The 18,234-nt window shown below is 48.4% G+C and overlaps 1 protein-coding gene across 2 annotated transcripts in view; it reads right to left on the bottom strand.

Annotated features, from left to right (window-relative positions):
• Positions 1-18,234, bottom strand: part of SFXN5 (sideroflexin 5) — a 185,600-nt gene that overhangs the window by 140,680 nt on the left and 26,686 nt on the right. For both annotated transcript variants that reach the window (XR_012679705.1, XM_075189508.1), the window contains exon 3: positions 7,777-7,854. Coding sequence is in view for 1 of the 2 variants with exons in the window: in XM_075189508.1 (XP_075045609.1) it covers positions 7,777-7,854 (78 nt within the window). In the remaining variant the exon portion in view is untranslated. The remainder of the gene's footprint in view (positions 1-7,776; positions 7,855-18,234) is intronic.

The raw sequence follows: 18,234 nt of genomic DNA on the forward strand, positions 1-18,234 counted from the left end.
CAGACATCCAAGGTGACTTGTATTATCCATAATAAATGTACAGATGGGGAGGGGGTACATTACACACTATAATATTACACTGGTGTGATGACACCAGAACTCACTGTGATAATAACCGGGAGATCCGGAGAGATGTCTGCCCATGTACGGGGGACTGATAGATCTGTAGGCACATTCACTCAGTGGGTAATCAGCGGAATTATTCATGGGGTCACACATGACTGGGGTACGGAAACAAAGTGAGGATTAGAGAATGAAGAAACATTTCTCACTATATATTTACGTTGAATTATTTTATCATTACGGTAATGGGCTGTGACATTGAGATGATTATTTACATAATTATGCTGTGTCCTCAGTAATGGAAAGACTGGGGGCTTCCAATGAGCCTCCGTGCACTTGGGATCAGCCGGGTAAATTACAGGGGTAGGAAAAGACAATGTCGCGTGTAACACAAGTTATTATCGACGCTTCAGTCCACAGCACACAACATCAGTCCAGATCAGTAGCTGTGTAATACGTTTACCTTGTATTACCCAGTATAACAGTGTTTCTGTTACATGAAGCAGGAATTACCGTTTTGGCAATATACACTAACCTATAAATATATTCTCTACACAAACACTGTGCCATATTGGTTGAGAACTGAAAACATATTGACACGTACTTCCCATGTGTGTGAGCTCTTTGTGAGAAATGTCACTCAGCCAAATATAATATCTGCACATTTATATCATTTATATAGACATAAACTAGATGACATATATCTTATCCTGCCATAGACTCTCTCCCTGAAATCCTGCCCATCACATCAAGGAAACCCTCAGGTCTGTACTCATTAACCTGTTTCATTAATATCAGTATTCCAACGTATCAGTTATGTACGTGTGATTTACACCACCACCTATCTTCAGCCATATAACCCCTCAATTCAGCCCACGCCTGTACCCCGGGCAGCCTCTGAAACAGGTTGTTATCATGTTGTCAGCGATCCATCTTCAACAGGACTTTGATCTTTTGATTCTGCCACAGTACTTTACATTAAATATTTTCCTCTGTATCATTATCCAACACAGTCTTTTGTATAAACCCTCACCCAATTATTGATCCAGATATACTCTGTGCTGCTGGGGGACCCTGCTCCTTCCACTATATAACTCTCAGTCTGTAGCTTCCTGCTGCCTCCATTCCCCTCCTCACATCATGTCACTGCCCTGTCACATACAGCCCTGCCCTCACTAACACATCACTCATCTCCTGATATACTCTGTGCTGCTGGGGGACCCTGCTCCTTCCACTATATAACTCTCAGTCTGTGGCTTCCTGCTGCCTCCATTCCCCTCCTCACATCATATCACTGCCCCTGTCACATGCAGCCCTGTCCTCACTAACACATCACTCATCTCCTGATATACTCTGTGCTGCTGGGGGACCCTGCTCCTTCCACTATATAACTCTCAGTCTGTAGCTTCCTGCTGCCTCCATGCCCCCCCTCACATCATGTCACTGCCCCTGTCACATGCAGCCCTGTCCTCACTAACACATCACTCATCTCCTGATCTACTCTGTGCTGCTGGAGACCCTGCTCCTTCCACTATATAACTCTCAGTCTGTGGCTTCCTGCTGCCTCCATTCCCCTCCTCACATCATGTCACTGCCCCTGTCACATGCAGCCCTGTCCTCACTAACATATCACTCATCTCCTGATATACTCTGTGTTGCTGGGGGACCCTGCTCCTTCCACTATATAACTCTCAGTCTGTAGCTTCCTACTGCCTCCATTCCCCTCCTCACACCATGTCACTGCCCATGTCACATGCAGCCCTGCCCTCACTAACACATCACTCATCTCCTGATATACTCTGTGCTGCTGGGGGACCCTGCACCTTCCACTATATAACTCTCAGTCTGTGGCCTCCTGCTGCCTCCATTCCCCTCCTCACATCATGTCACTGCCCCTGTCACATACAGCCCTGTCCTCACTAACACATCACTCATCTCCTGATATAATCTGTGCTGCTGGGGGACCCTGCTCCTTCCACTATATAACTCTCAGTCTGTAGCTTCCTACTGCCTCCATTCCCCTCCTCACACCATGTCACTGCCCATGTCACATGCAGCCCTGTCCTCACTAACACATCACTCATCTACTGATATACTCTGTGCTGCTGGGGGACCCTGCTCATTCCACTATATAACTCTCAGTCTGTGGCTTCCTGCTGCCTCCATTCCCCTCCTCACACCATGTCACTGCCCATGTCACATGCAGCCCTGCCCTCACTAACACATCACTCATCTCCTGATATACTCTGTGCTGCTGGGGGACCCTGCACCTTCCACTATATAACTCTCAGTCTGTGGCCTCCTGCTGCCTCCATTCCCCTCCTCACATCATGTCACTGCCCCTGTCACATACAGCCCTGTCCTCACTAACACATCACTCATCTCCTGATCTACTCTGTGCTGCTGGAGACCCTGCTCCTTCCACTATATAACTCTCAGTCTGTGGCTTCCTGCTGCCTCCATTCCCCTCCTCACACCATGTCACTGCCCCTGTCACATACAGCCCTGTCCTCACTAACATAACACTCATCTCCTGATATACTCTGTGCTGCTGGGGGACCCTGCTCCTTCCACTATATAACTCTCAGTCTGTGGCTTCCTACTGCCTCCATTCCCCTCCTCACACCATGTCACTGTCACATGCTGCCCTGCCCTCACTAACACATCACTCATCTCCTGATATACTCTGTGTTGCTGGGGGACCCTGCTCCTTCCACTATATAACTCTCAGTCTGTGGCTTCCTGCTGCCTCCATTCACCTCCTCACATCATGTCACTGCCCCTGTCACATGCAGCCCTGTCCTCACTAACATATCACTCATCTCCTGATATACTCTGTGTTGCTGGGGGACCCTGCTCCTTCCACTATATAACTCTCAGTCTGTAGCTTCCTACTGCCTCCATTCCCCTCCTCACACCATGTCACTGCCCATGTCACATGCAGCCCTGCCCTCACTAACACATCACTCATCTCCTGATATACTCTGTGCTGCTGGGGGACCCTGCACCTTCCACTATATAACTCTCAGTCTGTGGCCTCCTGCTGCCTCCATTCCCCTCCTCACATCATGTCACTGCCCCTGTCACATACAGCCCTGTCCTCACTAACACATCACTCATCTCCTGATATAATCTGTGCTGCTGGGGGACCCTGCTCCTTCCACTATATAACTCTCAGTCTGTAGCTTCCTACTGCCTCCATTCCCCTCCTCACACCATGTCACTGCCCATGTCACATGCAGCCCTGTCCTCACTAACACATCACTCATCTACTGATATACTCTGTGCTGCTGGGGGACCCTGCTCATTCCACTATATAACTCTCAGTCTGTGGCTTCCTGCTGCCTCCATTCCCCTCCTCACACCATGTCACTGCCCATGTCACATGCAGCCCTGCCCTCACTAACACATCACTCATCTCCTGATATACTCTGTGCTGCTGGGGGACCCTGCACCTTCCACTATATAACTCTCAGTCTGTGGCCTCCTGCTGCCTCCATTCCCCTCCTCACATCATGTCACTGCCCCTGTCACATACAGCCCTGTCCTCACTAACACATCACTCATCTCCTGATCTACTCTGTGCTGCTGGAGACCCTGCTCCTTCCACTATATAACTCTCAGTCTGTGGCTTCCTGCTGCCTCCATTCCCCTCCTCACACCATGTCACTGCCCCTGTCACATACAGCCCTGTCCTCAGTAACATAACACTCATCTCCTGATATACTCTGTGCTGCTGGGGGACCCTGCTCCTTCCACTATATAACTCTCAGTCTGTGGCTTCCTACTGCCTCCATTCCCCTCCTCACACCATGTCACTGTCACATGCTGCCCTGCCCTCACTAACACATCACTCATCTCCTGATATACTCTGTGTTGCTGGGGGACCCTGCTCCTTCCACTATATAACTCTCAGTCTGTGGCTTCCTGCTGCCTCCATTCACCTCCTCACATCATGTCACTGCCCCTGTCACATGCAGCCCTGTCCTCACTAACATATCACTCATCTCCTGATATACTCTGTGTTGCTGGGGGACCCTGCTCCTTCCACTATATAACTCTCAGTCTGTAGCTTCCTACTGCCTCCATTCCCCTCCTCACACCATGTCACTGCCCATGTCACATGCAGCCCTGCCCTCACTAACACATCACTCATCTCCTGATATACTCTGTGCTGCTGGGGGACCCTGCACCTTCCACTATATAACTCTCAGTCTGTGGCCTCCTGCTGCCTCCATTCCCCTCCTCACATCATGTCACTGCCCCTGTCACATACAGCCCTGTCCTCACTAACACATCACTCATCTCCTGATATAATCTGTGCTGCTGGGGGACCCTGCTCCTTCCACTATATAACTCTCAGTCTGTAGCTTCCTACTGCCTCCATTCCCCTCCTCACACCATGTCACTGCCCATGTCACATGCAGCCCTGTCCTCACTAACACATCACTCATCTACTGATATACTCTGTGCTGCTGGGGGACCCTGCTCATTCCACTATATAACTCTCAGTCTGTGGCTTCCTGCTGCCTCCATTCCCCTCCTCACATCATGTCACTGCCCCTGTCACATGCAGCCCTGTCCTCACTAACACATCACTCATCTCCTGATATACTCTGTGTTGCTGGGGGACCCTGCTCCTTCCACTATATAACTCTCAGTCTGTGGCTTCCTGTTGCCTCCATTCCCCTCCTCACATCATGTCACTGCCCCTGTCACATGCAGCCCTGTCCTTACAAACACATCACTCATCTACTGATATACTCTGTGCTGCTGGGGGACCCTGCACCTTCCACTATATAACTCTCAGTCTGTGGCCTCCTGCTGCCTCCATTCCCCTCCTCACATCATGTCACTGCCCCTGTCACATGCAGCCCTGTCCTCACTAACACATCACTCATCTCCTGATATAATCTGTGCTGCTGGGGACCCTGCTCCTTCCACTATATAACTCTCAATGAGAACTGAACTGGCAGTGAAAAGTGATCATCTCAATAAAGCAAGTTATCCAAGCTGAAGTATGACAAACAGCCCCAGTGTCCCCTCCCTATAACACAGTTCCTTCTGCAAGTTATGGCTGCCAGGAACCCCCCCAGGCTGTAGGACGCAGCGTTTCCTTAGATAAATTACACTGAGGTGTCTCTTTGAAGTGGTGTTTGGGAGGAAGCCCTTGCACACTATAAATCATTAGGTAACAGCCACTTACCACTATCTCTCCAGATACCTAAAAGGGGCCTCATAATGGTCAGTGGTACTTAATTAACAAGACATATTTATCCAGTGGCTTCATGACACGTTATTCTCATGTTATCCCAGGACGTGTAGGGTTGTATTCTGCACCCTTTAGATATAACCCTACTTTAATGTCTAATGTTTTCATTTATTTAGCTCATTCCCCAAACAAATATGAATGTTTACTGATCTAGTAAGTCATAAGCTGTCATATATATTACAAAATAAAAGCAAGCAGCTGATTGGTCGACAGTTTTCTGTGGAACGTTTTCCACAACTGTTCCCCAATATCTCCACCAATGGCTTCCCACTCCACTCATGTAGTGTAACATGCTTTCACGGCAGCCCTGACAATCAATGCATATCTAAATATACAAAAGGTCTACGTGAAGCACAGAAATCATTGTTCGATGAGGTAGCGTTGACACAAATGATGAAAAGTGGGATAACAAGCAGGATTCCTGCAGATCCGGGAGCCGTCTTCACCTTCTGCCCTTGTTAGAAGGTGCCACTGACGATATTTAATTAGGGTAAGAACAAGACTCTGCTATTCTCAATAACCGCACAGTCTCTGCTTCAAATCAATTAGTATGTTGTCAGTTGCACTAATTTAATATACTTTTCACATTTAACTTGCTGTGTGATGTGTGTAGCATTTACACATTAATATAAATATTTATGCACAATATGTTCCTCATAAACACTCGCAGGGCTCTAGTGCTTTACGTCAAAGCCTAATGAAAATGATGGCTGGGAAAACAGGATAAGGAATAAATCTCTGGCCACAGAATTCTTATAACGAGAAAATGTAGATTCCGGATCAGGCTGTAAAATATAGAACCCATCGGACTTTCACAGTCTGTATATATAGCTTAGAGTAATGGTATAGCCTGTTGTGGACATTCAAGTGGACCATGAAGGCAGCCATTTTGTGGCCTGAATAACTATTTATGTAAATACGTGTGATCAGTTCCCTAGGAGCTAGTCACAATACTGGGACACAGCAAGGCAGCCATTTTGTGGCCTGAACATGTACTAATGTAAATACGTGTGATCAGTTCCCTAGAACCAGTCACAATACTGGGACACAGCGGGGAAGCCATTTTGTGGCCTGAATAACTATTAATGTAAATACGTGTGATCAGTTCCCTAGGAGCTAGTCATATTACTGGGACACAGCAAGGCAGCCATTTTGTGGCCTGAACATGTACTAATGTAAATACGTGTGATCAGTTCCCTAGAACCAGTCACAATACTGGGACACAGCGGGGCAGCCATTTTGTGGCCTGATATCCATGGGAACGCAGTATATCAATTCACTTTGCATTTGCACCTCAGCGCCTTTTGGACAGCAATCTGTCCTGAGAGTCATCCCTAGCACTGGTCACACAGTTTAAACCAGGCCTGTCCAACCTGCGGCCCTCCAGATGTTGTGAAACTACAAGTCCCAGCATGCACTTCCAGCTATCAACAGGTTGTCTACTGGCAAAGCATGCTGGGGCTTGTAGTTTCACAACACCTGGAGGGCCGCAGGTTGGACAGGCCTGGTTTAAACAATAAATACACAGGGACTGACGGATCCCCCATCCTTCCAATTGGTAATAACACTGTTCTAGGTATAAATTCTGAGCGTGAGCGGAGCCCGCTGATTGGACAACGCTTGATGAACATACAATATGTCCAGTGACATTACTAGAGGCTGGATTAGAAAGTCACACAAGCAGCAGGCTGCCTGTACACGTTGTGAATGTGCACACTGGTACTGTTACTGCTCCTAGACTCCCAATCACAGTCCATTAACCTCTCACACGGCCCATTAATCAGACATCAGCACATGACAGTGGTTATGACGTCACACACATGGCATTATGGGTAACCTGGCCGTAGTGATGGTCACCGAGTAGGAGCCTCTGCAGTATGAGCAGGATTAGTACATGCGGCCGATTACACGGATGTAAATCTTATTCATACAGAAGATAACACTCATATTATGTTCACCAAGAAAACACGTGAAAGATTAATGTTCCCTTACACACGGGTGCAGTTAATTTGCCAGGGATGGGTACGGTTACTTTGATCAGCTACATAACAGACCAGGCTACGTGGCCTACCACACATGGTCTGATCTTTAGTCCCGCCATCCCGACGAGACCGCTTACTCCTGCCGGTCTCACTCACTCCTGCTCTGCACGGCATAGGAAGAGCGTTGGAGCGCAGCCTAGCACTGACTAAACGGACAGCCATGCCGCTTGCAGGCTGGTCATGCCCACGCTGGCGCACAGTGTGCCATTTATAAATGATGATCATTTATTGACTACCAATTGCCTATATTGTATATATTAATTCCTCTCCTGTCCACATATAGTTGAATATGTTCAATATGACGTCTATGTTTAGTCCGTCTCCTCCTATGTCTCTGTCCTGACAATACCCATCAGTTCTGGTACCCGGCAGCAGGAAGCTTAGAGCCAACGGTCTCACCTCTGTGTTGGAGACTCCCGGGGGCAGCGTTCCATGTTTATAATCCTCCAGCAGCTGCACAGCCTCCTTAAGGCGACTCTGTAACGGCAAAAGACAGGCATGACAGATCAGCAATACATACATGTGCATACAGCCAGCACATGGTACTGATACCACCAGATAGCACAGGACATGTATAGATCACATGGCAGTATTACAGCTTTAAATAGATACCGGGGCTCTGTAGTAATGGTTCCTGGCTGTAGGGAAATGATCAGCCAGGGCACGGGCTGGAAAACCATTTAAATTGGGTGTTTGCCAGTGTGATATCATTTGCTGCCTTCTTTACAGGGGGCGCAGGCTAGAGGGTATTATTTGGGCACATACTACTTTACAGCCATTTTCTGGTGGCACAGGCTGGTGTGTAACATTATTTTGGGGTGCTTTGTTGGACAAAGGTTGGTGTACCTGGTTTGTGGGGGTACAGGCTGGTAATATAAAGCATGTGTGGTAATATGTGATGCTGACTGCTCACAATGTACATTCCACCACTCATTAAGCAGTTTTTGAACTCACATTTTTAATTAGAAAACTATGAAGCTTCTGGCCCTGATACCTTTAGATAAAGTCGCTCAAGCCCACGACCCCCACAGTCTCCCACGTTATAGTAAGTAATAGTAGCGGCCGGTCTCTGAGAATGGAGACACAGACCGGCCCAAGTGTGGATCTTCCCCTCATACCAGGGCAGTAGTGTACTCTTATTACTCTGCATTAGTGCCATCAGCCCCTGCACACCAGTGCTTTGTGCGCCCCTGTATATTAGTCTTTTCCTGCACATCGGTGTATACTCCTGACACACAAGACCTGCAGTCAGCATCCACAGGACAGGTCAGCGCTGCGCTATGTCCAGGTGTCCGGGCTAATAACGCACCAAACTCTCTGCTCACCTCACAGTGGTGTTATGTGGGGAGCGGCGGAGGGGATGGGAGACCTGTACAATGTTACTATGGGCCCCCTTTACCCATAATGCCTCTGGAGAGGGGGGGTCTACCAATCAGGTGCATTGTGGCGTGGGCTAGGGGTATATGTTATAAAGAAAACAAAACACAACACATATGATCTATAAATCCTGTGTGAATAAAGATGTATTTCTGTAACAGTGTCAGTGTGTGTCACTACTGTACATGTGTGTGTGTGTGTCAGTGTGTGTGAATACTGTACATGTGTGCGTGTCGCTACTGTACATGTGTGTGTCAGTGTGCGCTATCTTTGTGTGTGCACAGGTGTTATATACGTACTACCTCGAGTAAATTATTACGGATATTAGAAGCTGCCCTTTATATGGTCACAGCACTCCTCAGTGACTTCTAATGTCCTATAACTTAAAGTAGGGAGCACATTATCCCATAATGTTATAATATAGCATTTGGCACTGAGCTAGTCATACCGCGTGTGCTGTGTATAAGAGCGTATAGCAACATATGATATCATCTTGCTGTAATAAATAGTATATTATAATAATACTACTACGGTTACATCACATAAAACTGACAAATGTGAGGTATCTGTAGAGAAACCTGTTTATATCAATGTATCTCACCCAGTGGGCAGTGGCTTGTGAGCCGTACGCAGCGTTCCTGGGTGATAAATCTCACACACAATGTAGTCTGACATTGTTATTAGTATTGTCAGCGCTTTCCAGATAATACTGAATCAGTCACATCAGTCCCTGCCCCATAAGAGCTTACAGTCTAAATTCCCTGACATACACACACACACTCACAGACTCACACACACACAGACACACACCCGCACACAATGTCTTTGGAACGTGGGAGGAAACCACAGCACTAACAGGAGAACAACATACACACGGATAGAGCCCATAGATCAGAATCAAAGTTATGGCCCCAGCGCTGTCGGGCAGCAATGCTAACCACTGTTCAGAACAACCAAAAATTATGTTTTCAATATTTGTCGCGCTGTCACTTCGTCGCTATGTGGACTAATAGGTTACTTTTTTGATACTAAATAACTTTGTAAGATTTGCCAGCTTTACTTGTGCAAAAGTCCAATCTTCTAGCACTTTCATTAAATAAACATTTCTGCTGTGACATAAGTTATTATATGCAAACAGGGAAAGAGCTGCAGCAGCAGATACAGTCACATGCAGGGTAGCTTAAAGGATAATTCCACTTTTAAACAAGCAGTTTACCATTATTTTATATACGTCCCCAGCATATATATTTGCTAATGCATCATGGTGCCTGTGAGCTGCAGTTTAGAAGACCCAGTGGTGCCCGGTACAGTGTTACTTAATGAGGTTGCTCCGGGTAACAAACATTGCGATGCATTTTGTGTTACCTTCTCTGCAGGTGTTCTGCTCGGCCAGACTGGCTGGTGCACCCAGCTGGGTGATTCTGTCACAAGGGAGAGACAAAGACTGTTTGGTGATGATGTCAGGCTGTCAGCGCTGTGGGTGGGAGGTGCAGGTTACTGCCTAGATCACTGTGCACAGCGCTGTGGGTGGGAGGTGCAGGTTACTGCCTACATCACTGTGCACAGCGCTGTGGGTGGGAGGTGCAGGTTACTGCCTACATCACTGTGCACAGCGCTGTGGGTGGGAGGTGCAGGTTACTGCCTAGATCACTGTGCACAGCGCTGTGGGTGGGAGGTGCAGGTTACTGCCTAGATCACTGTGCACAGCGCTGTGGGTGGGAGGTGCAGGTTACTGCCTAGATCACTGCGCTCAGCGCTGTGGGTGGGAGGTGCAGGTTACTGCCTAGATCACTATGCACAGCGCTGTGGGTGGGAGGTGAAGGTTACTGCCTAGATCACTGTGCACAGCGCTGTGGGTGGGAGGTGCAGGTTACTGCCTAGATCACTGCGCTCATCGCTGTGGGTGGGAGGTGCAGGTTACTGCCTAGATCACTGCGCTCATCGCTGTGGGTGGGAGGTGCAGGTTACTGCCTAGATCACTGCGCTCATCGCTGTGGGTGGGAGGTGCAGGTTACTGCCTAGATCACTGTGCACAGCGCTGTGGGTGGGAGGTGCAGGTTACTGCCTAGATCACTGTGCACAGCGCTGTGGGTGGGAGGTGCAGGTTACTGCCTAGATCACTGTGCACAGCGCTGTGGGTGGGAGGTGCAGGTTACTGCCTAGATCACTGCGCTCATCGCTGTGGGTGGGAGGTGCAGGTTACTGCCTAGATCACTGCGCTCATCGCTGTGGGTGGGAGGTGCAGGTTACTGCCTAGATCACTGTGCACAGCGCTGTGGGTGGGAGGTGCAGGTTACCTGCCTAGATCATTGTGCACAGCGCTGTGGGTGGGAGGTGCAGGTTACTGCCTAGATCACTGTGCACAGCGCTCGTGGGGGTGGGAGGTGCAGGTTACTGCCTAGATCACTGTGCACAGCGCTGTGGGTGGGAGGTGCAGGTTACTGCCTAGATCACTGCGCTCATCGCTGTGGGTGGGAGGTGCAGGTTACTGCCTAGATCACTGTGCACAGCGCTGTGGGTGGGAGGTGCAGGTTACTGCCTAGATCACTGTGCACAGCGCTGTGGGTGGGAGGTGCAGGTTACTGCCTAGATCACTGCGCTCAGCGCTGTGGGTGGGAGGTGCAGGTTACTGCCTAGATCACTGCGCTCAGCGCTGTGGGTGGGAGGTGCAGGTTACTGCCTAGATCACTGTGCACAGCGCTGTGGGTGGGAGGTGCAGGTTACTGCTTAGATCACTGCACTCATCGCTGTGGGTGGTAGGTGCAGGTTACTGCCTAGATCCCTGTGCACAGCGCTGTGGGTGGGAGGTGCAGGTTACTGCCTAGATCACTGTGCACAGCGCTGTGGGTGGGAGGTGCAGGTTACTGCCTAGATCACTGCGCTCATCGCTGTGGGTGGGAGGTGCAGGTTACTGCCTAGATCACTGCGCTCATCGCTGTGGGTGGGAGGTGCAGGTTACTGCCTAGATCACTGCGCTCAGCGCTGTGGGTGGGAGGTGCAGGTTACTGCCTAGATCACTGCGCACAGCGCTGTGGGTGGGAGGTGCAGGTTACTGCCTAGATCACTGCGCTCATCGCTGTGGGTGGGAGGTGCAGGTTACTGCCTAGATCACTGCGCTCATCGCTGTGGGTGGGAGGTGCAGGTTACTGCCTAGATCACTGTGCACAGCGCTGTGGGTGGGAGGTGCAGGTTACTGCCTAGATCACTGTGCACAGCGCTGTGGGTGGGAGGTGCAGGTTACTGCCTAGATCACTGCGCTCATCGCTGTGGGTGGGAGGTGCAGGTTACTGCCTAGATCACTGTGCACAGCGCTGTGGGTGGGAGGTGCAGGTTACTGCCTAGATCACTGCGCACAGCGCTGTGGGTGGTAGGTGCAGGTTACTGCCTAGATCACTGTGCACAGCGCTGTGGGTGGGAGGTGCAGGTTACTGCCTAGATCACTGTGCACAGCGCTGTGGGTGGGAGGTGCAGGTTACTGCCTAGATCACTGTGCACAGCGCTGTGGGTGGGAGGTGCAGGTTACTGCCTAGATCACTGTGCACAGCGCTGTGGGTGGGAGGTGCAGGTTACTGCCTAGATCACTGTGCACAGCGCTGTGGGTGGGAGGTGCAGGTTACTGCCTAGATCACTGTGCACAGCGCTGTGGGTGGGAGGTGCAGGTTACTGCCTAGATCACTGTGCACAGCGCTGTGGGTGGGAGGTGAAGGTTACTGCCTAGATCACTGCGCACAGCGCTGTGGGTGGTAGGTGCAGGTTACTGCCTAGATCACTGTGCACAGCGCTGTGGGTGGTAGGTGCAGGTTACTGCCTAGATCACTGTGCACAGCGCTGTGGGTGGGAGGTGCAGGTTACTGCCTAGATCACTGTGCACAGCGCTGTGGGTGGGAGGTGCAGGTTACTGCCTAGATCACTGTGCACAGCGCTGTGGGTGGGAGGTGCAGGTTACTGCCTAGATCACTGCGCTCAGTGCTGTGGGTGGGAAGTGCAGGTTACTGCCTAGATCACTGTGCTCATCGCTGTGGGTGGGAGGTGCAGGTTACTGCCTAGATCACTGTGCACAGTGCTGTGGGTGGGAGGTGCAGGTTACTGCCTAGATCACTGTGCACAGCACTGTGGGTGGGAGGTGCAGGTTACTGCCTAGATCACTGTGCTCATCGCTGTGGGTGGGAGGTGCAGGTTACTGCCTAGATCACTGTGCACAGCGCTGTGATGTCACAGACCCCACCAGGATGGCTGCTGGGATTTAAAGAAATTCTCCTAAAATGATTGTGATTGTGCATAATAGGATCCTTATAGGATTCTAAATATGAGTCAAGATTGTATGGTCAGCACTTTACATACATGTTTCAATGATTTTTGCTGGGGGAGGGGGGGGGGGGTTAATTCCACTTTAGCTGCCCATTTAAAGGATTCAATTCCCTCACTCCTCAAGCTGAATGTATGAGCTTTGTTATACATAGAGGTGCGTCCACAATCCTCCTGCATCAGTGTGAAAGGATCATCATCATCACCATATATTTATATAGCGCCACTGATTCTGCAGCGCTGTACAGAGAACTCGCTCACATCAGTCCCTGCCCCATTGGAGCTTACAGTCTAAATTCCCTAACACACACACACACACACACAGACACACACAGACAGACAGACTAGGGTCAATTTAGATAGCAGCCAATTAACCTACCAGTATGTTTTTGGAATGTGGGAGGAAACCAGAGCACCCAGAGGAAACCCACGCAAACACGGGGAGAACATACAAACTCCTCACAGATAAGGCCATGGTCGGGAATCAAACTCATGACCCCAGTGATTCTCACATCACCACTATACATTGTTGGGGGGATGCCTTGCTCCTTCCACTCTCAGTCTGTGGCTTCCTGCTACCTCCCTTTCGCTCCTCACATCCCCATCCTCGCTAATCGTACTACACAGGAGGACACAGCCTCCCAGCAAGGGCAGAACCTTCCTGAAATGCTTTGCGCTGCTCTGATCATTCTGGCAATCCGATTAGCTACAGGTTATTCTATTCCCACCCACCACAAAACTAGGGACATCCGAGAGAGCAAGACTGAAAAGATAAAGGTACGCTCAATGAACAACTATTTGGGTTCTAGTTGGGTGTTAATTGCACAACTGTTGAATGTAACCAGCCAATTCCCTGACGATGACGGTTGACATTTATACAGCCCAGCACAGAAAAATCATAGGCCATTTACTGCCCCAAGAATATAAATATGATGTATAGCAACACATGATTACTTTGAGATAAGCAATCACTGAGGAATGTATTGAGATCCAGCAGATAAAGAGTTTTGTTTAAGAAACGGGAGAAGATAATCTGCGTTCTTGTCATGAATAACACTGCAACACCTGTCCACGCGGACACTTCAAAGCGCAGCCAGGCTTAACCCCATGACTGCCGGCGTTTAACGCTTTCACTGCCGCCGACAAGTCTACAGGTCGCTCTTCCTGGCAGCTTATCCTTTCATTGTAATAATTAGGTTATTTAAAAGAGAAAAAAAATATATATAAAAAAGTGTTTGGATGACACATGGCGAGAACATAATGCGACATCGGTTTGTGTGATGAAACAGCAGTTTGCACAAGTAAAAACAAACTTCTCCCAATAAAAGAAAGAAAGAAAAAAGGATGTGCGGCACTTTCTTCCGTGGGGAAAGCGTCAGCGATTCTCCTGCTTGTGTTTACGTCTTGGCACCCGTCCAGAAGTCCGTTAGATTGATGAGGCAAGATGTAATCATTGACAGACAATAATACACATACTTTATGTGGGAGGAACATCAGACTCCAGAAAACTCGTCACTTTCTTTCAATTAACACGTAATCTCGAGTGCAGAGAGAAGCCAGCAGTGATGCCGGGGACCGGTGAGGATTTCAGATCATATTTGCGGCAGGCGCCGTACCAGGCACACCTACCGGAAACCAGGCCCCAATGGGAAAACGCACAATGGGATACAGAACCAAACTAGGAACTGTGAATAAAGGTTTCAAATGTACCTGATAGGTCACAGCACTTCTTGTAAGGATTTCCATGGTGGCTCAATGGTTAGCACTTCTGCCTCACAGCACTGGGGTCATGAGTCCAAATCCCGACCATGGCCTTATCTGTGTGGAATTTGTATGTTCTCCCTGTGTTTGTGTGGGTTTCCTCTGGGTGCTCTGGTTTCCTCCCACAATCCAAAAACCTACTGGTAGGTTAATTGGCTGCTATCAAAATTGACTTTAGTCTCTCTCTCTCTGTCTGTGTGTGTGTCAATGTGTGTGTGTGTGTGTGTGTGTTAGGTAATTTAGACTGTAAGCTTGCATGGAGCAGGGACTGATGTGAGTGAGTTCTCTGTACAGCGCTGCGGAATTAGTGGCGCTATATAAATAAATGATGATTAAACAGCATATTACATGAGGGTTCATTTGCATTCCCTCTGTTAAGCCTGAAAGACTGATTTTAGGACAGTGGACCTCACTTTAGGGGCGACCATATACATACATACCAGCGGAGAGTCACCGCAGGACCTGAGGCAGATTGGGCGATTAGACACGTTTCTGTACACATCAGTGAGGGAAGGGGAGGAAGGCAGCCTCATATTGTCATTACAGGATTCTTATAATCTGCCATGGGCTACCAGCAGGGCTCTCTTAATATAAACAAGTGAAATCTTTCTCTACAGAGTTACAGGAGCGTGAAAGAGCCCTCTCTTATATGAGGAAATAAGACGTTCACAAACTTCAGGACACTGGAATTTCCTTTCAGGCCACTCTCCATTCTCTCCCCGATTGTCAATAGTTACTATAACAACACAGACTAACACTCAGCCGTCGTCGTGCATGTAATCCCAGTGCTGGAACCAACACAGCCCTGCACAGGGAACAAATCAGCACAGGCGGACCGTTCCTAAATCTTCTCCACCGCTAGTCATAAGACAACCAATAGAAGCGGAGCATAGCTTCATATTAAATACGCTGTGATTTTGCTATATAGCAGACAGGCTCACCGTGTACACATCCAACTGTTCATCCTTATCTGTCCTTCTTCCCTCAAACTGCCCTCTTTCAAACCTACTGCAATTACTATCCGCTACTTGAACCTTCTCCATCCCTATCCCCCTGCCCTATTCCAAACCTGCCCCCCTACCATCCACTACTTGAACCTTCCCCGTCCCTGTCCCCCTGCCCTATTCCAAACCTGCCCCCCTACCATCCGCTACTTGAACCTTCTCCATCCCTGTCCCCCTGCCCTATTCCAAACCTGCCCCCCTACCATCCGTTATTTGAACCTTCTCTGTCCCTGTCCCCCTGCCCTATTCCAAACCTGCCCCCCTACCATCCGCTAATTGAACCTTCCCCATCTCTGTCCCACTGCTCTATTCCAAACCTGCCTCCCTACCATCAACTACTTGAACCTTCTCCGTCCCTGTCCCCCTGCCCTATTCCAAACCTGCCCCCCTACCATCCGCTTCTTGAACCTTCTCCGTCCCTGTCCCCCTGCCCTATTCCAAACCTGCCCTCCTACCATCCGCTACTTGAACCTTCTCCGTCCCTGTCCCCATGCCCTATTTCAAACCTGCCCCCCTACCATCCACTACTTGAACATTCTCCGTCCCTGTCCCCCTGCCCTATTCCAAACCTGCCCACTTACCATCCACTACTTGAACTTTCACCGTCCCTGTCCTCCTGCCCTATTCCAAATCTGCCCACTTACCATCCTCTAACTCCATCCTCTCTGTCTCTCTACCCACACGCACACATTCCCTCTTCCCGTCTATGCACAGTCACACAAGCAGCGGCTCTACGTCTACATTGGTATAAGATGGACAGAATACACGGCTCGTTTGGTTCCAATCAGCACAATTATTGTAAAGTTCACGTTCCCATTGTGTCAGTTTCCACCTTGTCGTCACATTATCGAGCAGCACCCTGCTGGCCTTAATGAAAAGTGTCCTACTGTGTGTTAACAGACTGTCTCAGTCAATGTCACATTGAATATATTAACCCCGTTAAAAATATATGCTGTGCCCACTTGGTTTTCCTGGTGGAGCTTAATTAAAGTTCAATTAAAAGTATAACCCCAATGATTTTACCATCGCACATTTTAGGAAATAGACAAGAGGCTCCGTCTGTAGGTTGTGGAGGGAGTCACAGGGAATACCCGTCAGAGAGGCTGTGATTACCATCTCTGAAATACCTGGTACAGTACTGTCTACTGTAGCCGAGAAGAAGTAATGACTACAGCGACCGCCATAATATAGGGAGATGAATTACCATATATAGAAATCATCGTCTTGTTTTAAGTCATTTGGTTATTAAAGTTATATATGCATATGGGCAGCACGGTGGCTCAGTGGCTAGCACTTCTGCCTCACAGCGCTAGGGTCATGAGTTCAATTCCTGACCATGGCCTTATCTGTGTGGAGTTTGTATGTTCTCCCCGTGTTTGTGTGGGTTTCCTCCGGGTGCTCCGGTTTCCTCCCACACTCCAAAAACATACTAAAAATAGTAGGTTAATTGGCTGCTATCAAAATTGACCCTAGTCTCTCTCTGTGTGTGTGTGTGTGTGTGTGTGTGTGTGTGTGTGTGTATGTTAGGGAATTTAGACTGTAAGCTCCAATGGGGCAGGGACTGATGTGAATGAGTTCTCTGTACAGCGCTGCGGAATTAGTGGCGCTATATAAATAAATGGTGATGATGATGATGATGTTTGTATTTATAATGTATAAAGAAAAGGAATCGGGTTCAGGTACTAAATAATGATACATTATGTAAAGGTGTATAGAGGAACTGTATAAAGATAAAGCAGCTGTCAAATGAGATGTTGTCCCCTCCATCCAATATTATAATAACTAAAAGACAGCACTTTATTATTCGATGCCTCACGAATTAGATTAGAACACAGAATGTAACAGACATAAAATTGGTGTTTGTATCAACATTGAGACATTTGAAAAGTTTTTATTGAGGCGAAACGCGTTAGTGTTCAGGAAACATAACGCAGCGCTAGGGACACCGTGCGTCTTGCTCACTCAGACACAACTATTTGTACGCTGGAATAATAAATGATAAATGGCATGCTGGCTCTCTTGTTCTTCTTTCTGTCCAATTATCAGACAGGGAAGTATACGCAAAAAGGAAACATAACTTGTACATCCCTCAATAGATGCGACTTAATGAGACTTGGGCACAGATATGCTCCTTGTGGGCTGGACCAGTATCTAGACGCTTCTTATTGGCTGTTTATGTACTGACCCCTCCTACTTCATTCATTAATATTACAGCTTTACTCTATCACATTTCTTATTTGTCATTTGGAGTACTGCAGAAAGGTGCCCACTGGATTTATAAAGCACTAAATGGTGGATTTAGGCCTGTTTGTATTTTATTACATTTTATATGAAAAGTGCAACTCTTACGGCCGGGTCACTATTCTCTCCTGTGTACCTGAGACGTCATTACATTATATTGTTCACCGGT

The sequence above is a fragment of the Mixophyes fleayi genome, chromosome 1, assembly GCF_038048845.1.
Source record: "Mixophyes fleayi isolate aMixFle1 chromosome 1, aMixFle1.hap1, whole genome shotgun sequence".
Lineage (NCBI taxonomy): Eukaryota > Metazoa > Chordata > Amphibia > Anura > Limnodynastidae > Mixophyes > Mixophyes fleayi.